Source organism: Salmo salar, chromosome ssa06, assembly GCF_905237065.1.
Source record: "Salmo salar chromosome ssa06, Ssal_v3.1, whole genome shotgun sequence".
NCBI lineage: Eukaryota > Metazoa > Chordata > Actinopteri > Salmoniformes > Salmonidae > Salmo > Salmo salar.
This window is the reverse complement of record NC_059447.1, coordinates 76,049,234-76,068,603: the sequence shown is the minus strand read 5'-3', so window position 1 is coordinate 76,068,603 and position 19,370 is coordinate 76,049,234. Positions and strand designations below refer to the sequence as shown.

At 44.5% G+C, this 19,370-nt stretch overlaps 2 protein-coding genes across 3 annotated transcripts; one reads left to right on the top strand and one right to left on the bottom strand.

Annotated features, from left to right (window-relative positions):
- Nucleotides 1-706: 706 nt before the first annotated feature.
- Nucleotides 707-5,438, top strand: LOC106608086 (N-alpha-acetyltransferase 30). 2 transcript variants are annotated; one of them, XR_001329377.2, is made up of 4 exons: nt 707-2,034; nt 3,033-3,156; nt 3,331-3,488; nt 3,721-5,438. XR_001329377.2 is itself a non-coding variant. In XM_014205788.2 (4 exons), exons 1-4 carry the CDS (start codon nt 1,156-1,158, stop codon nt 3,856-3,858), a joined length of 1,197 nt encoding a protein of 398 aa, XP_014061263.2. In that variant the 5' UTR covers nt 710-1,155; the 3' UTR covers nt 3,859-5,438. The 2 variants fall into 2 exon arrangements, 1 of the variants encoding a protein (XP_014061263.2); XM_014205788.2 differs by having other exon boundaries at nt 710-2,034; nt 3,331-3,386.
- Nucleotides 5,439-8,955: 3,517 nt separating this feature from the next.
- Nucleotides 8,956-18,843, bottom strand: LOC106608087 (armadillo-like helical domain-containing protein 4). Its single transcript, XM_014205789.2, has 8 exons — nt 18,523-18,843; nt 13,622-14,815; nt 12,028-12,381; nt 11,682-11,837; nt 11,387-11,539; nt 11,181-11,212; nt 10,739-10,891; nt 8,956-10,506 (listed from the first exon to the last, which is right to left on the bottom strand). Exons 2-8 carry the CDS (start codon nt 14,721-14,723, stop codon nt 10,432-10,434), a joined length of 2,025 nt encoding a protein of 674 aa, XP_014061264.2. The 5' UTR covers nt 14,724-14,815; nt 18,523-18,843; the 3' UTR covers nt 8,956-10,431.
- Nucleotides 18,844-19,370: the final 527 nt, after the last annotated feature.

Genomic DNA, 19,370 nt, shown 5'->3' with positions numbered 1-19,370 from the left:
TCTCCATTACACACTTGGCCAGTGCTTGACTTTGGCAGGAGCTCACTGGAGCTGAGTACCGGCACCTCAAATGTTCTACTGCTTGAGCTCCTGTTCTTCTTATTGAATATTAGCTAAAAAATATTGTGGAGCAGCTCCTGCACCTAAATACTATATAAATAGTACCGGCACCCAAAATTAGTACCGGAACCTATTTCAGTCCAAGTCAAGCACTGCACTTGACATTACTTCACCATTAGTAGCCTACTGCATGATACTTGGGGAGAAACTGGACATTTGCACCATATTGCAATGTACATAACAGTAGTACCCTCTGCTGGCAAGAGAGTATTGGATCCGGAGATGGCCTGCGTAATTTATGAATTTGAGTTAAAGGTGTGAAAGGGAATACATTTGTAATACGTCAAAATTATTGTTTTTTTATTTGGTCACTATTTACTTTGTTAATAGCCAGTCCATTCATAATTTTGATAGCTTTACAGAGGTTTGAATTGTCTATTTATGCCTAAAACTGCGGTCTCTAGATACATCAAATAATGCACCGTCGATTAACTAAAATTAATTTGTAAGCTTCGCTGATGCTCGAGGAGGGAGAGACCCAAAAAAATTGTGCAAACCGCGCATAGATTATGCTTCTCGCCACTGTCGTAAAGCGGCACCCGTGCATCGACTTTGCTTCCCATCACTCTCGTAAAGCGCCACCCGCTTTCAGGATAGTCACTACTTATCACAGCCACAAATTCAGAATTATGTCTAACCCCGCCTATTTCTACAATTTAGCTTCTTAAAATATGATTTGAAACCTTAACCATACTGCTAACCGTATTCCTAACCCTAGCCTTAAATGAATACCAAAAAGCAACATTTTGTTTTCATACATTTTTACGTTAAATCCAATTCTGACTTTGTGACTGTAGTAAGTAGTGACAACCATCTTTCGGCTGCAATGGCGTTTGCTGCGACAGCACTTTCCGGCAGCGGGGAAACCGAGGAGAAAGCAACGACAGGCGTTGGAAGTAAAGACGAAATTGTTTCGGAAACCCTCGGATTTATACAATTATCGCCAAAGTGAAGTGAGCTTTGTTTATAAACCCGTTGACGAAACTATATTTCGAGGTTTTTTTCTAACGTACATTGCCCCCTTGATGAGGTGGGATGGCTGCAGTGCCGACTGGGCCTAGCAGCGCATTGCCAGCATCCCCGGCTGAAATTTCTCCCTTCCCCGGGGATGGGAGCGTGGAACCTGGGGAAGGGGAGCAGCCCGGCTGCGGTTGGGAGGGCTCTGTAACACGACAGGAGCAGCGGATCAGCGAGGACAAACGGACAAGTAAGAAAAAACTGAAAAACATGCTATCGCATGCTAACCCGACTGCGCTACACCTCAAATCGCAGGCCCTACAGGAACAGCAGCTGAACGGGTTGGTCAGTCCGTCTGAAGACGGTGAGATCTACAACCACACAACGGAAAACCGATCCGACAATCCGAGACCGTCTATGGAGCTCTGTGACAGCAGCAGTTTTGGAGACGACCCGAGTGGCAAAAATAATAGCGACCATTGCTGCCAACATGAGGACCACAGTCCGTGTTCGAAAGGCAGCCGCCACCCTCACTTGAACAACAATGGCATGAACGGTATGTTGACTATCACAAGAACTGAGGCTTTCCAAAGCCACCCTGTAACCGGACACAGCCCCGGTGGTAACGTTAGGAAAAGGGAATGTGACCCCACAGAAGCCCCTCGACCACCGAGCCAGCAGCCCCCAGACTGCGAAGGCCTCGGCGAGCACCGGGCTGGAGTAGAGAGTGAACCCGACGTCATACACCAGCCGCCGGTGTCAGAATTAGCGAGGCTGGATCTGAACTGTTCGCCTGACCGAGAAGCGGAAGAGAGCCAGGGGATTCATTATGTCCGCTACAAGTCCGAGTTACAGATGCCAGGAATCATGAGGTTGATCACCAAGGACTTGTCTGAGCCGTATTCCATTTATACATATAGGTACTTCATCCACAACTGGCCTCAGCTCTGCTTTCTGGTGAGTATGACATGGCACTATCTAGTAAAACACCTTCTTGACTTGGTTTTGGTTGGTGAACATTAGCAAAATAAAAAGAGGCCAGTAGTTTCTGGGGCAACAAAGCGAGTTTGTTGGGACATTTGGCTGTGTTGCCTCTGACCCTAAGAGGCCAGTAGTGTCTCTTAGCACCGTTTTGATTTAGCCCTAGATACTGTTACGGTGTCTGCTTCAGTTGTTCTTTTCCTATCTTTCTGTATAGCAGTCCTGCTCATTTGATGTTCCTAAAGTTCTAGGTAAAGGGTAGCTTCTCTTTAGGTTGATCCAGACAATAACACACCCTTCTTCGTCCCTGTTGTCTTGTCTGACAGTGAAACTAGTTTTTAAGTTGGACTAAAAGGGTTGGTTAGTTTTGGTGTGTCTGCTAGTGTAGACTTGTTCACTATGTCTATATTTAATCATCTGGAGGTGTCACACAGATACAGTTGAACATGAAGTGGCATGTACATGCGCTTACACACACACACACACACACACACACACACAAACCCCTTGGACAGCCTAACCCTAGCATAGTGTTGCAACCTCTGAGGCTTGCTGACAGTGAAACACTTGCAAGTCTCTTTCAAGTCTTTTTATGTTTCTAGTCTTGATATTTCATTTGGTATTTTGAGGTGAACTAGGCTAATAAGAAACAATTTGTGTCCACAAATGCAATGAGGTCCTTGCTATTGATCTGTCTCCCTCTCCATAAAGGAATGAGCCATTCATCATTGTAACCATGGTACTTACCTATTCAATTTGATTTCTCAGTCTACTGCCCTCAGTGACCTATAGGAAGGAGGAAGTGCTATGTGCAGTGTAATCAAACTAGAGGTCAGGGTAGATGTGTTCTTGGTGCTCATTGGCTAGAAGCATTGGGTTTTGTTTACTTCCTGGTTTTGTCTGGTCTTAAGAAGGCTTCAAAAGCTTTAGGTTGGACACAGCACTAACATGACTCACTGATTATTCAATTCCAGGCCATGGTGGAGCAGGAGTGTGTGGGGGCCATTGTTTGTAAGCTGGACATGCACAAGAAGATGTTTCGTCGTGGCTACATCGCCATGCTGGCTGTAGACTCCAAACACCGGAGGAAAAGCATTGGTGAGAACCAGCATGCTCTCTCATTTTCTCATGACGACCAATCACGTTTTATTAATAGCCCTTTTTGCAACAAAAAAATATTTGATCTCAAAGTACTTCCATTTTCTTTCTCTCCACAAACTTCTATGCGTACCATCCCACTGAATAGATGTTTTTGTTGCCTGTATGTTGCAGGTACTAACCTGGTGAAGAAGGCCATCTATGCCATGGTGGAGGGGGATTGTGATGAGGTAAGCGGACTGGTACTGTCTGTCTGATGGTGACGTCCGAAGGCCCTGTTGTCCCTCTGGGGCCTTCACTCAGCTAGTGGCCCTGACTGTACTTGGCCTGAGGTATTAACCACATATTATATATCCACACTAGGTGGACTCTAGTACAGAAAATGAACTGCTCTAGTGAATAACATGGGGATATAATAGAACAATATGATCTTATGACAAACCCCCACAAAATGATACAGACTACTTGTATTGCTTCAGCTCTGACAAGCAGTATCTCTCCCCGCCCTCCCTCTCTCCTTCCCTCCCTCTCTCCTTTCTCTCTCTTTCTCTCGCTCACTCCTAGGTGGTTCTGGAGACTGAGATCACTAACAAGTCAGCTCTAAAGTTGTATGAGAACCTTGGTTTTGTCCGAGACAAGCGGCTCTTCAGATATTACCTGAACGGTGTGGACGCACTGAGGCTCAAACTGTGGCTCCGCTAGAGAGAGGAGAGGGAGCATGACAGGTGCTGCCCTCTTACTGAAGCAGCTCCAGTCTCACTCTCAACCCTGCCCTTGTCTCACACACACACACACACACACACACACACACACACACACACACACACACACACACACACACACATATACACACACAGTCATACACCCATATGCACACACACATCATCATACACCCACAAGCATAGATTCACCTACATTTGCATATACATAGGCACATGCACACTACTCGTACACAGACATACACAGTACATACAACCCTCCCTTTTTTGATCCTTGACATCTTGGAAAACAGCTCAAGGCTGAACTGGACAGACAGACAGAAATCCCACAATGTTTTTATGAAGAGGCCCTTGCCCTGTTAGCTGTAGGACCCTGTGAGAGGGGGAAGGAAGAGGAGTGTGTGATGTGGTCTGGTGACCTTTAACCTCAGAACATTGACCCCCCCCCTCCAACGGAGCAGTATCTAAGGCATGATGTCGAGGGTGAACCCACAAACCTCCGGAGGGCGATGCATCACGCAAAATCACCCACTGGAACACAGGAAAACAGAAGAAGAATAATAACACAGGGTGAAAATAAGGAAGAGGGTGGGAAAACGACAGATTCGAAGGAAATATTTGTGGAGTTTATTTTTTGTTTATATTTTTTAATCATGATTCACCAGGGGGTTGGAAAAGCTAATGTGTGTGTTCGTGAGAGTGTGTGTTTTGCCTAGGGGTTTGGAAAAGGAAGTGTTCATGCTATTGTGTACATGTGTAAGGGACGTGAAGTAATGTAGTGGATGGGTGTGTGTGTGCGCACGCATGCTTGGTGGGAATCATGAGTTGTGCGTGTTAGTGTGCTTTTCTCCCCCTGTCTGTGTTTTCATTACCCCTACATTGTGAGACGAACACGCCAGCTGCTTGCTGCTCAGTTTTCATCCCGTGCCCCAGACCAAGAGCTGGAGCCTGTAAAGATATGCATGCATTTATTTTAACAAGAGTGGTGGTATGAGTGATGAGTGTGTGTTGATTAACACTCGGAACATTGCCCAGTTCCAAACAGGCCCATAGTCCTAACTCCTAAGCACTTGTGTAGATCTGAAAGGTATGGATAGGTGTAAGCAATATGGTGTAAATTCTTCCTGGCCTGTCAGAGGGAAAGGTGGAGCTATTACCATTTTAGTAATACCTATTCAATCATTTCAGATACACTTGGTAAGTGCTTAGAGGGGTAAGGATGAGGGGCCGATTTGAGATTGGGCACTTGTGTTGGCCCTTTTTGCAGATCAAAGCTAATTTTCCCAAAATGCACTGCCAGCCACTGGAACATTGCTCAAAAATCTCCTGAGAAAGATAAATCATTATTGACAAAGGAGAAGTTTGGGCTCGGAAAATATTTCCCTGTTGCAGTTTGTTCATTCAAATTCCTCCTAACTTGGAGAGTATTTTTCCAAGCACCCCTCTGTCTTTCAATCATCACAGTTGTCTATGAATGAACAACATGCAGAGCACTGGAGTCCTGTTTCAGTATGGCAAAGTGTCAGGCTGGAGTAATAGTGTTATTAAATATGCTGGATTCCTGTTGGCTTTGCTCTGTGTGTGTGTTTGAGTCAGTGTGTTGATCTTTGGTCCTCTAAAGGAGGGCAAAAGTATTGTTAGCAGTTTACTTATTTCCTGTTTGCTCTCTGAGTTTATTTAGATTGTGTACTATACACTCATACACTCACTCCCCTTTGTGGCCAAGCCTAGTGTGCACTTTCCAGGGGCCTTACTCTGATGAAGCACACACTCCGGTAACATTTGAGAGCTCCTCTGTCTGGGAAAGACAGACACACCAGGCAGTTCCTATCTACTCCAATCATGGCAAAGAAAATATGCATTTGTGGCTGCTTTTTGTCTAAAAAAATAAAATAAATAATAACCTTTTTTTTCAGCATAAATGAACAAAGGTCAGCTGTGTGTGTTTTGACTGATGGTGTAAAATCGGTTATTTCAGACTCTAGATAACCCTGAAGTATAGTGAAGACACCAGGAGCTAGGTATAGAAGGTGGTGGTGGTGGTGGTAGTAGTAGTAGTAGTAGTAGTAGTAGTAGTAGTAGTAGTAGTAGTGGTGGGGATGGTAATGGTGGTGGGGATGGTAGTAGAAATGGTGGTGGGGATGATAGTAGTAATGGTGGTGGTTGTTGTAATGGTGGTAGTAGTGGTGGTGGAGTTAGTAGTAATGGTGGTAGTAGTGGTAATAATGGTGGTGGTGGTAATAATGGTGGTGGTAGTAATGGCGATAGTGGTGGTGGTAGTAGTAGTAGTGGTGGTGGTAGTGGTAGTAATGGTGGTGGTAGTAATGGTGGTGGTAGTAGTAGTAATGGTGGTGGTGGTGGTAGTAGTAATGGTGGTGGTGGTGGTGGTAGTAGTAATGGTGGTAGTAGTAATGGTGGTGGTGGTAGTAGTAATGGTGGTGGTGGTAGTAGTAATGGTGGTGGTGGTGGTGGTAGTAATAATGGTGGTGGTGGTAGTAGTTATGGCGGTGGCGGTGGTAGTAATGGCGGTGGTGGTGGTAGTAGTAGTAGTAATGGTGGTGGTGGTAGTAGTAATGGCGGCGGTGGTGGTAGTAGTAGTGGTGGTGGTAGTAATGGCGGTGGTGGTGGTGGTGGTAGTAGTAATGATGGTGGTAGTAATGGCGGTGGTGGTAGTAGTAGTAATGGTGGTGGTGGTTAGTAGTAGTAGTAATGGTGGTGGTATTAGTAGTGGTAGTGGTAGTAGTAGTAATGGCGGTGGTGGTAGTAATGGCGGTGGTGGTGGTGGTGGTAGTAGTAATGATGGTGGTAGTAGCAGTAATGGCGGTGGTGGTAGTAGTAGTAGTAATGGCGGTGGTGGTGGTAGTAGTAGTAATGGTGGTGGTGGTAGTAGTAGTAATGGCGGTGGTGGTAGTAGTAATGGCGGTGGTAGTAGTACTGATGGCGGTGGTAGTAGTAGTAATGGCGGTGGTGGTGGTGGTAGTAGTTACTAAAGATTTGCTCCTTGTCTAGCAGAGACACTAATGTACTGTACTGCTGAGCTGTGATGAAGTCCCATAGGCTGAGAGAGCAGCTATAAGGTATACACTAGGATACACAACACATTATGGGCCAGGTTTACTCAGTGTCTGCTTCTCTAAAGTTTTAGCAGCTGTTATTTCAGAGTTTGCAGCTTTAATAAAACAGATGCAAACAGTTAGGAGCTGTTCCTCAACGTCTCATCAATTCAACCGGCTAACATTGCAGAATAGGAAGTGAGAAGGGATGTCGACAGATACTTTACACACAGGCTGCTGTGTGGGTGGTTATAGTATGTGTGTGCGTGTGTTTGAAAAGACCGATCAGATGACCTTTTTGGTTTTTTTATTGATGATTTGTATACAGTGTTTGCGCTCTATTCATTTGACATCTGAGGGCATCTTTTTTGTGTATTGTGTTTTTGGAGGAATTGATTGGTTAGGTTTTCGGTTTCTCTTCTCTGCTAATTTATTTTCACCCATCTAGACCATTAGGACTAGAATAAGAATGCAGGATTGGACAGCAACGATGTCATCAGAGATCCGGAAGCACAGATGGGAGCTAGGCTAGCTGTTCCAAAGCCATACTGCTTTGAACTGTTCCAATGGCACTCTGTTCCATTCACTGGGAAGACTTCCATTTGGCTCCCTGTGCAGATACACTTCCTGTTGAATCTTGACTCTTTCTGACATCACTCTGATCCTGCTTCAGTCTAGAGGTGTGAGTGGGCTCCTGTCTCGTTTCAAATTAAATTGGTCTTTGTTTTGGTCCGACCCGCTTTCCTCATTCCCAGAGAACGTCTTTTTCTCCCCTAGTTTTTAAAAGTGTGAACCCCGGGCAGTGCCAGTAGGGACCGTGGGCATTATTGCCTGCCATGATCGGCCAGACAGCTCCGTTTGACCATCTACACCAGAGGTCTGTTCATGAGGGTGCCCTGTTAGATAGAATGCTCATATATAAATGTTTTGTCTAGAACCAATTTGATTCACTGTCATGTAGAATTGGGAATTATCTACTCTATTCGTTATCTTTCTAGCTGCATTGTTCTTAACTTTGCACCTCATTGAATGCACCCCAGTTGAAGGGCTTCCTCGTCAGTCTGTTAGTGGCCAGAGTCTGGTGTGATTTCAAAAGACGTTGACATCTGTTTAATGTATATCTATGTCTCTGGTCTGTTTTGACAAAGGAGTGAGCTAAAGAATAAACAGGCTGGCATCCAGGTTAGCTGATACCTTCCCATCCCCCATGGCTTCAAAATAAGTCAGTGAATGGTCTTCACTACAGAGAAATCAAAAGCTGTCTTGCCATTTCAGAGTTTAGGGTCTAAGAACATGACAAGGCTACTTAAACTGGTCTTGGAGGGCCACCATCCCACTGGTTGCCTAGCTACCATTCACCCCAGAGACCAACCACTCTTCTCCCATCTCCTTGTACGAGAGGAAGAGTTGTCAAGCTTTTTATTAGATATTCCAGTTGGTTTCTTGCTCTGGCTAGAATTTTCTCTTTTGGTACACTGATCTAGGATCAGTTTACCCTGTCCAAATCCTAACCTTCACCATTACGGATGGGGGATGCAAACTGACCTTAGCTGAGTGGGCATCTACTCTCTTCTTACCACTCCACTCGGGGACCCCACACACTGTGCCCCCCCCCAGGACCAGCTAAAGGGGGTCTCTTTGTTTTTTGCAGTGACTAGCCCTGGACCCCTGTGATCTGTAAGGGAAGAGAGAACGGTATTTTTGCATGTCAGCGTTCTGTTCCCCTGCCCCTCTTCCTCTGTCTCTTTGATTTCAATCTGTCCAACGATATATTTTATTTAATGTGGGAAAAGTACACAGAAATAAATTCTTAGATTTGTTTTCTGCTGTAAGGTGGATTGGTTGACTCTGGGTTGTCTGATGGTGATCTTGTTTCCAAAGCAAGCAAACGGCACATCTGAAAGAGTGCAGTATTTTACATTGTATTACAATGTATCATGTGATTCATTCATGATTAGGCATTTTGTCTTCCAACTGTGTTTAGCAATAGAAACAAAAATAGTGAACCCTTCCCACAAACAGAGATCCTCCTGGGTAAAAGAGAGCTTTATTGGTAACACTGCACATTTGGTATCTATAGAAAGAAAGCCCAAAATGTGGCCATAAGTTTACAGAAGAACCTGTACATTACATTATTATTGCATATTCACAGGCAATATATCTCAAGCAACCTACCAGGAGATGGTCACGCAAAATGTGACACATTTCAAACTTGAATGACTACTTTACAATGCAAGATTACTCAATTACATTGAATTAGACTTTTCAAAACACCTTTAATATTTAGTGCTAAAATGCAGACACTAGATGCATCAACCACAGAAATGAATAAATATATACATTTGGATCACAACGGCATCAACCAGGGAGAATGGAAACCTTTGTCAACATTAAGTGCGTAGACTAGCAGCAAGCATCCTGTTTCTCATTAGAGTTTTGGCTTTCACCTGCTCAGTTCTTTCAGGTCCCAGTGCAAAATAAGAAAAATGGAGAAACAACAGTACAGCAGAGAGAGGTTGCGTGAAAATACAAGTAGTCTCCCTTTAAAACATTCCTCAGCATGGCTATGGGATGTAATGATTCTGAATGACTTGGACCTTCTGTAGAGTAGGCTATTCAATAGTAAATGATATGGAGATGATTAAATAAGCATTAGCCTTGTGTATATACAGTCATGAAAGAGGTTGCCTGCCACACACTGGAGGAAAAACATTGTCAGGAGGAGCAACAATAGAATGATCAGTATCCTGTAACTACACACAGAGAGAGAGAGCTGGTTCCTGCTGAATGCTTTTAAAGGAGGATGATATTCATTTGGCCTTAAACAGTCGACAAGGCTGAATCAAGCAATGGCTGTCTATGAAAGTATCTACAGTACTTTAATGCACACTGGTGTTGACAGCTTGTGTTTTTTCAGTGCCTATGATGTGTTATGAACTCAATAGTGTGTGACAATCTTACTCCAGTAACTGTGAGTGCATCTCTATAGCCTGTAGTAGCTTCATTTCTGAAGTGGCTTCCTAAATGTAGGAAAGGAGACAAGAAGAGGAAGCCACTTCAGACTATTGAAATGCACTCCTCGTCAGCTATATAAACAGAGATCCTATTAAATGCCGTGGATTCTGCTCTAGCCCTTTTATTACATAGAAAGTAATTGAAAGAGGCTTCAGCACACAGTCATTCTTGTATGCTCCACACACAGTTGGTTTAAAGGATCGCGAGCACATTGTGGATCATACAAGAATGTCAATAGCCTGGAGTTTATTTTTCAAATATTGTATTGTTTTTCCCTCTATGCACCTGTAACTACATAGTTGTTAAAACATTCAACCCTGTTTTACATGTCAAATACCCACCCGTCTTGTTGGTTAGACAGTCAAATACTCTCTGATAAATTATAGCCAATCGGCCCACAGTGATTGGAGATGTGGTAGTCATGGAGATATGATGACGACGACGCTAGCCGAGTCTCATCGGTTACAGGCACAGCGCTGCTGGCAGGATCAGAACTCGTCCTCAGAGCTATCAGCCAATAGCATGGCTTGGTCCTGGCCGTTGCTGCTTGGCTCCCTGGGTTGCTGGAGACAAGACGGCAAATACCAAAAGTCAGGACATTCATTACATGGAGTTAAAGGTTGTGTAAAGCTCAATAAGTCCAAAGTCTCTTCCATCTCCTTTCTTTCATCTGCACTGATGTGAAAGAAGCTGTCCAATGTCTTTAAAACAGTACAGATGAAGGTGTGGAGATGAGGAAGCCACTTTCTACCACAAGGTGAATAGTGTAGCGTTAGTGAGCATATTCCTATTAACCTCAGTGTGCCTGGCCTTCCTCCTACGCTGGTGTTTGAAGCTGTTCCTCCTCTTACGGTGGATCATCCTGATGCTGTAGAGGGCCCCAACGATGAGCAGGGCCCCCATGATGCCAATGCCCACCGGGGCCAACATCCCAGACACATACCCTGCCTGGAGGGAGAGGGAACATGGGTGAGGGACAGAGGTGAACGATAGGGATGTGTGAGGGACGAGCAGGGAAAAGAAACTAGCCACAGACAGGAAATACAGACCACTCGTAGACCAGTGTCTTAGAGACAACTCTTCCAGTTGATGTTTTTTGACTAATTTAACTTAAGGGTAATAGGGGTCAATATTATCCCTGCTACATAGCCAAACAGCCTAAAAGGACCACACTTTCTAACAATTCTTTATGATGAGGATAGTATGGTTCTGTCATGAACATTAATGGCGATTTTACCTTTTCTCTGATCAGTTCCACCCAGCTACGCACTGAAAAAAAGGGAGGAAGAGTGGCTTTGAAGCACATTGAACCCACACAAGGGATTGTCACCCACTATTTCAATTACACTTCTTTCCTAATTGAAAATATCTCATATTTGATGGCCACAAAGAGCCAAAGTTAGTTTTAGGTGCGCATGCATTCGTGTGTGTGTCTCCTCTCACTCAGGCCCTGATTGCGCTGCACCCAGACAGGAGGCGGGGGGATGAGGCTGTAGGGAGGTCGAGTGGGGGCTGGGATAGGGGTCTCCTTCTGTTCCTCTTCGCTTTCCTCTGACTCCTCCGTGTTCTCATCGTCCTCATCCACCTCTGGCTCCTCTACAGGAAGAAAAGAAGGAAAACAGCTGATTCAACTTCCTGTCAATTTGAACTGTGAACTTTCATCTTTACATTGTGTAAACAATGTGTGTACATTAGAGTATTAGTGTGCATTATGTGTGTGTGTTAGTGTGACTCTTACCTTCAGACTCCAGTTCCTCCAGACCTGATTTGACCACAGGCAGATTGGTTGTCTTGGTGACCGTTGTCATGGTGGTCTGCTGGGAGGCGATGCTTTTAGGGTTGGGTTCGGAGGTGGGCAGGGTTTCATCTGGGTTCTGTATGGTCTCACTGCCACCTAAATATAACCATCACGGCTGGATCATTATAGTGGATATAGTGAAGTATAACATCAACATCTAGTCCTTAGATACCACTGTAGAAACTTCTAGATCTAAACGGATCGGATGAGTGTAAGCAATATTGTGAAAAGATGAAGAGGACAAATGGAATAATGAAGAGGAAGATTAATAAGAAAGAAGTCTCACCTGGCTGTTCTGTCTCTGAAGGGGGAGGGTCTATGGGTGTACCAGAGGGGCAGATAGTCTCAGAGATCTCAGCCCCGGATGTCTGCCATGGCGACGTCCAATCTGGTAGCACCAGGGGTGGGACACGGGATGGTCCCGTGTCCACCTGGTCGAACTCCACCTCTGACAGTAGCATCCCCGTGGTAGCCATGGAGACAGACGGCTGTGAGTTGCCGGGCATGAGAGCGGCTGTCGCTATCCCCGCCCCTTCAGGTGTGACATCATCAAAGGGCTCGAAGATGAGAGGGAGGTCCTCCGATGACATCGTACCCTCTGTGGACGCATCCTGCAAGGGAGGGGCACTGGCATCCACGGCTGTCAGTAAAATACACACACACCAACAGATGTTGGGTCAGGCCTACTGATGGTCCATAGGAAATTCGTATTGGCTCAGTGACTGCTAGAGATCAGCCTGTGACTAGAAACATGATGGTATGTACTGGTGAAGAGAGAGGAGTTTTAGACCCACAGCTCTGCTTCCAGTTCTCAACTACATTCTAACTGCTCTGCTCACAAGTAAAAAATATATAAATCCCATATCAACATAACCATGGAAGGAATCCACCATATGGTGCAGCTTTCTGGGACAGGTTATTCTTGTAATTGTTGATGAAGATTCAATCAAAATGTTTATTTCTGCATCTCTTTCAGTCGTAGATTTTTTTTTTTTTGCCATGTTGAAAAGGGTGTTCCAAAAAGAAAATCCTTCCTTCTACATACTACTCATCAAGGTAGCTTGGTTTCCCTTGTAGGGAAGCTTCATGTCCCCAAAGAGAAGCTGGAACACACACACACAAATATACGCACATACGTATATGTACATACGCGCACACGTCCCTGAGGGACGCTAACAGGCTGCCTGTAGCGCTAACAGACAATCCTTAGAGGGACGTCAGACAGGCAGGAACAGTCAGGAACACATATTGGCTCAGACAGACTCCTCTATTCTACTGCATCACACAGTAATAAACTGCCTGGCTGGCCCTGCCAGTGCCTAGGTCTTTACTGTTCCTCTCTGATGGAGGGAGGGAGATGGAGATAAAGGGGGAGTGAATCCCCCAGACTTGTATAACAGCCCCTGTCATTGCTGTCTCCTGGCAGTCATGTGAGGTTTATTTCCACCGTCAGAAATAGAAAGTAATTAGACTGCTTCCCTGGAACCCTGCCTGCTAAGGTTCAAAGTGAAGCGTGGAAAACCAAGCATTCGCCCCCCCCCACCATCCCCCACGATCATCAAAGGAGATCTCTGCAGCTAGACGTGTCACTTTCATTTCCCTTCCCTTTTTAATGAAACCTATTGAAACCCAGCGAAAAGCAAACAGGCAACCCGTGTAATGGAATTCTATGGTGTAACACAACAACAGCTAGAGCAGCACCTTACCTTGTTGTGAGGCAGAGCAAGTGTGTTGTTGTGTGCATGTGCAAAAACTCAACATAGAATGTGGCCCTCAAGTGCATCTGTAGAGCAGACTCACTCCAGGTGGCTGAGTTCCCAGTGGCTGTCTCTAACATATCCAGCATGTACTCATTGGACCATAGCATACTGCATACTCACCCCCATTTTGCTGTAGTGGTTCAGTCCAGAGGCTGTCAGGGTCATCCTGTCTGGAGGATCCTGTCAGGGCTGGTCCAAGGTCGGGCAGGAGGGGGTCTGGGAGAGCAAACGCTGTCTCTCCATCTTGGGGGTGTGGAGATGCAGGGCCAGCGGCCTCCAGACCACTAGGGGGCAGCGGTGAAGCGTCTCTGTTGGATCCCCATACTGACGGAGGGATGGAGGTCAATGGGGAGTTTGTAAGGATACTATGGGGAGATGAGGAGCTCGGTCTGGCCGTCTCTGTCTCCTGCCCCATAAGAGGAGCTCCGAGGTCGGGCAAGCTCTCTCTGAGTTCCCCTTCCTTTTCTCCATGGAGATCTGGCCTCTCTTCCAGGATGAGATCTCTTCTCTCCCCAGCAAGGTGCGTCCCTGTCTGGCTGTCTGGTTCTGGGGCACTGACTGCTGTGGAACCACCATGTAGAACAGCTCTGGGTGTTTTCATGGCCACTGTCATCCCTTGCCTCTCTCCTAGGGAAGCTATCATGGCCCCAGTGGTGACAGTAGGTATATCCTCCATATGATTCTCTTCGGGCCCTACTCTCATCTCTTTGTCTGTGTAGAGTTCTGGAGCTTCTACATGCAGTCTGTGAGTCTCCTGCCCCTCAGAGAAGCTCTCAGAGGCAGCCCCTGTCTCTGCCTCCCTCCCCTGGCTCTTAGCCCCTCCCGGTCCAGATATACCCTCATGACTGTCCACGTTTCGTGCCTGCGTCACCGGCTCTATCCCTGGTTTGCGTCCCATCACATCAGGGCCAGTGCCTCCCCCTGCTCCAACATTCTCTGATAGGTCAGTCCAGCTGCCAGTCATGTGTTCTGCCATCCCATAGGACCGTCTGCCGGGATCAGAGGGCCCAGATTGGACACTTGTTGATGTCACACTGACAGGTGTTGCTGGTGTTACACAGGGCTCTCCCTCCATTGGCTCCCCAGCTTGTCCATCACAGCCACTGTCCTGTGAGGCTGGTGCGTAGTCGTGGAGGGGCAGGACTGGGGTGCTGTAGATGGAGAGACAGACCCCTACCAATAGGAGGTGATGGAGAGTCGCAGGGAAGAGCATCTTTCCCATCTCTCACCACAAAGTAAACATGAAGACGTAGAGAAGGGTCGCAGTGGCTAGAAGGGGGTGGTCAGATGACGGGGGCAGGTATGGCGATTCAGCTGAGGAAAGAATTGAACCACTTATTTATTGCTGAACCTAAGATAACTGAGGCTGAGGATTATATTAGCTTTTGTGTAAGCCTTTCCTTTGATGTTGTAGTCTGGCAGTTTCGTGGAGAATGTGGACCTTTGAGCCCTCTCTCCAGTTGTTGTACTTCTACTCCATTCCTCTCCACACACACACACACACCAGTGTTAATTTTGTGACAATTTTCTATACACTATTACATTTAGTATAGTCTTAGTCATTTTGACTAAAATATCATTTAGTCTTAGTCACATTTTGTCATTTGAATAATGATTTAGTCTAGTTATTGTCAAAATGACAACAACAGTGGGCCATTTCAGTCAACTAAATGCCCTTTCATTGTAGTCACATCACATTTGTATTGCATCATTAACACTGCAGGGGTATTCAACGCTTACCCTACGAGGTCCAGACCCTGCTGGATAATTAATTGCGCCCACCTAGTGTCCCAGGTCTAAATCATTCCCTGATTAGATGGGGAATAATGAAAAAAGTTGAGTTTGAGGGATAAAGTAACAAAATGTGTACAAAAACACATAGCCTTGTCCTACCAACATATTTTTCTGAATAACATCCTATTCTCTTCCCAACAGCAGAAAAATGACAAACATAAGCATATATAAGAATTATCTGTCCATGTAAATTCTCAAGCACACACAGAGAGAGAGAGAGAGAGAGAGAGAGAGAAAGAGGGAGAGAGAGAAGACAAGAGAGGGAGAGAGAGGAGAGAGAGAGAGAGAGAGAGAGAGAGAGAGAGAGAGAGAGAGAGAGAGAGAGAGAGAGAGAGAGAGTGTATTGGAAAAGTAGTATGAGTTGCACATCCGTCACTCGGTCGCGTCATTGCCATTGTCAGCCACGTTTCACTGACACCGCAGCCACATTGGTGTCCAACACTAGAACGGGGGCTAATGACTTTGAATGTGAGCTAATGACTGTTTCGCACAGTGATGTGGTCGAGTCACTACATTTTGAGTCCGAATCGAGTCCCATGTCCTCTGTGCGCGAGTCCAAGTCCGAGTCACCAATGGTTGAGTCACGAGTCGGGTCACGAGTCCCTATAGCTAAAGTCCGAGTCCCTATGTGTACAGTAGTCCTGATCCAAGTGCTCAAGTCTGAGTCACTTGGTCCCCATTAACGCAAAATAAAGTTTGGTTAGTTCTACAAAGCATATTTCTATCTGAACGTTCCAAAACGTTAAGTCCTGCTGAATGCGCCCTAGGTTGTTAGCTATGGCTAGCTAATGAGGTAAAATGAGTGAACAAGATGTAGGCTAAACAAATGATTAATGGTCCGGTCCGCAAGTAACCTAGTTTTAGAATTGGCCTGCAATATGCTTTATGAATGTAAAATGCGGCCCACCAATACACGATAGAAAGAAAAAAACGTAGTGCCTTGCAGTGGAGAAAGTGGGAGGGTTGAACGAGATTACAAATTCAAAGACAGCCTTCTTTTCTATACTCAAGAGAGAGAAAAATATAGCTACACTGTTGTTTTACTATTAAACTCAATGCTGCTATTGCTTTTAATTTCGTAAAGCAGCTTGTGTTTCTTAACCAGGCAAAGGGTAGCTAACGAGAAGGCTGGTGGGTGACTGGTTAGCTATGGGGAAGCAAGAGAGTAATTTGCGCGATGTGTATAATCGAAGGCGGAGCCTGTCTGTCTGTCTGCCCACACTCATCGCTTGCTCCCCCGCAGCTCACCAGCTGATGTGGGCTGTGTGTGCTGGGTACGTTGCTTCCTTCCCACTGCTGAACAGAACTGCGCTGTGCATCTGTGCTGCTAATATTAAATATGTTATCACTGAAAAGCTCAATCTCTCCAAAAACTCTTGTCCAGTCCACTTAGTAGTCAGGTCAAAGAGATAATTTTGTCTCGTCTCGTTTTAGTCTACTGAAATTAAAAATAATGTATGTTTAGTTATAGTTTTTTTCTGGGTCTATTTAGTCAGTTATAGTCTCGTCAATTGCCACTGAAAAACAAGTGTTTGACAAATATTTGTGTCACTATTTTTGTTGACGAAATTAACACTGACACACTCACACAGTAAGTACAGCCTGACACAGCAAACCCTTGCATTGTACTTTTAAAATAACTATAAATAGAAGGTTATCTCCAGAATGACTCAGTCCTGTTCAGTTGGACTCTGCAGGTTAATATTTTTAGATAGATAATAACACGTTTCAGTTATTGCACTTTCATATAAAATGTACCATACAAATAGATAATACCATTATAATAACAGAAAGAACACATTCAAATATCAAGTGAGGAAGAGACTAGGACACTGCACAAATACTTTGGTAATCTGCAAGGGGCATTTTTCTTGGCAAATGGAGTTGACTTGTAAACAGAGAATTCTGTTCCCATTGGGTTGCCTGGAAGACACCCTGCTTCCCTCAGATTCCCTATGTTGCTGCAGTGTGTCAGCAGCCTGGTCTCATAGACTAGATGTAACAAAGTAAATGTAAATCCGGTTCAGTCAAATTACTATAATATGTTACGTTTGGTATGGTTACATAAGACAAAAAGTTACTAAAGGCAAAAACGAAAGAAAGGTGGTTGGTCGGAGTGGGCGTGGGTTTATAATCCAAAAGTCTAGCAAAAACAAAAAGGTTGTGTCAAATCTCATCACTGCCAACTTCAGCATTTTAGACAATAGCACATTTTCAACAACTTACTACTTTTTAGCTACTTTGCAACTACTTAGCATGTTAGCTAACCTTTCCCCTAACCTTAACCCTTTTAGCTAACCCTTCCCCTAACTCTAACCTTAATAACCCTTTAACCTAAGTCCTACCCCTAAGTTTAACACTAACCCTTAACCCCAACCCCTAGTCTAGCTAATGTTAGCCACCTAGCATATTCCTAACATATCATACGAATTGTAATTTGTAACATATACTAAACGGATTACAGCCATCCAAAAATGAATACATACCATACAAAACATAATATACTAAATGGAGTGTCTGATTTACGTACACAATAATACAAAAGGCTCTGAGAGCAGGTTGGTGTCAGACGTCAGACAGGCGTTTCACAGACATCAACGTCAAACCCTGACACACATACACACACACACACCACACACACACATTTGACATTTTAGTAACGTGTGCTTATCCAGAGCTACTTCCAGTTAGTGCATTGTACACACACACACACACACACACACACACACACACACACACACACACACACATACACAAACGCACCTTTTTACTCTAACAAACACTACCGACCCCCAGCTGACCATCGCTAATCAATGTACTCAACAAGAGTCAAGAGAGCCGCCTGCTGCTTGACACCCACAATACCAGTTATGAACCAATTATGAGGATTAAAATAGACCTCCATCCGGTAAACAAACATCATCATCCAGACCCACGCCACGCCACTGCGGCGCAGGCATAAACCGCTTTAGTGTACAGATTCAATGCCAAGAGATCTAAGTAGCCTAGTCTTCTAGTGCATTAAAATCCGTGTATTCATATGTGCGTGTGTGACTATGCCACATCGGCTACAGTAGAGACGGTGCTTCTCATCTTAGAAGCCTGTCATGAACCATATTGTTCTATCAATAGATCATGTTTTACATTTTAAACAAATCGAAACAAATGGGTTATGTTAGATGAAAAGTCATTAAAAAAAGATGCACTGTATAATGCATTGTCCTTACCTGCCGGAGTCGTAGACGGGAATGATGTTCATCTCATTGCACAGGGCGGTATGTATTTCCCTCCAGCCTTTCCTTTAAACAACGGGTTGTATATTACAACTGTACCAATATAATATCAATAAGCTGCCAATATCGATCCGGAAGCAAGCTTAAGGAATAGCCTAGTCTTTATTAATGTGCTGATCACACAATGTAGGCTACGCTTCGGAGTGCGTGTGCATGCGCGCGCCTCAACTGGCAGAATGCCTCGATCTGCTCTGTGATTGAGCGCGTGTAGAGATATGATTTATGAAGAACATTCAGTAATATTTTATGTCCAATGCGTTGCATAACAGGCAATTGTTTTAGTCTGGGGAAATGTTTTCAAATTCTATTTGAACCTCAGATTTTGTTTTTCCCGAGGTAGTGCTGAATGGACAGCTCCTTGGTTCTGAAACCTGTAATAATAATAATAATAATAATAATAATTGTTGTGTTGGGTGTCTTAGAAAGTTACCTGCCGTATGGCAATTAATTAATTGAAGATAAATGTGAAATCTAAAAATGTAAGTAAATTACATGAAAGTTGATCCGCTTATTTATTCTGTCGGACTACCTGTCTCTAGTCGATGCATCACTTCAAGGCAAATAAAGAAAACACCGAATTTCTCTCCTTTCATCCTGTCTACTTTTGAACGATCTATAAGAACATGAAATTGATTGCATAATATATTGCCCAAACAATATCATGTTCTTTATAGATCGTTCAAATTCTCAGTCCATATCAAGTGTGTAAAAATGACTTCTATAAATATTTGGATATGACTAGTATAGACCGTGATGTATTTTTATTTTGCGTTTGATTTATA

Bases quoted from the DNA above. Each gene is read 5' to 3' on its own strand.
- LOC106608086 (XM_014205788.2), top strand. From the start codon at position 1,156: ATGGCTGCAGTGCCGACTGGGCCTAGCAGCGCATTGCCAGCATCCCCG. The intron at 2,035-3,032 runs GTGAGTATGACA...ATTCAATTCCAG, and splicing joins GGCCTCAGCTCTGCTTTCTG to GCCATGGTGGAGCAGGAGTG. The intron at 3,157-3,330 runs GTGAGAACCAGC...TGTATGTTGCAG, and splicing joins ACACCGGAGGAAAAGCATTG to GTACTAACCTGGTGAAGAAG.
- LOC106608087 (XM_014205789.2), bottom strand. From the start codon at position 14,723: ATGGGAAAGATGCTCTTCCCTGCGACTCTCCATCACCTCCTATTGGTA. The intron at 12,382-13,621 runs GTGAGTATGCAG...TTTTACTGACAG, and splicing joins ACCACTACAGCAAAATGGGG to CCGTGGATGCCAGTGCCCCT. The intron at 10,507-10,738 runs GTTAATAGGAAT...TCTTGTCTCCAG, and splicing joins GGAAGGCCAGGCACACTGAG to CAACCCAGGGAGCCAAGCAG.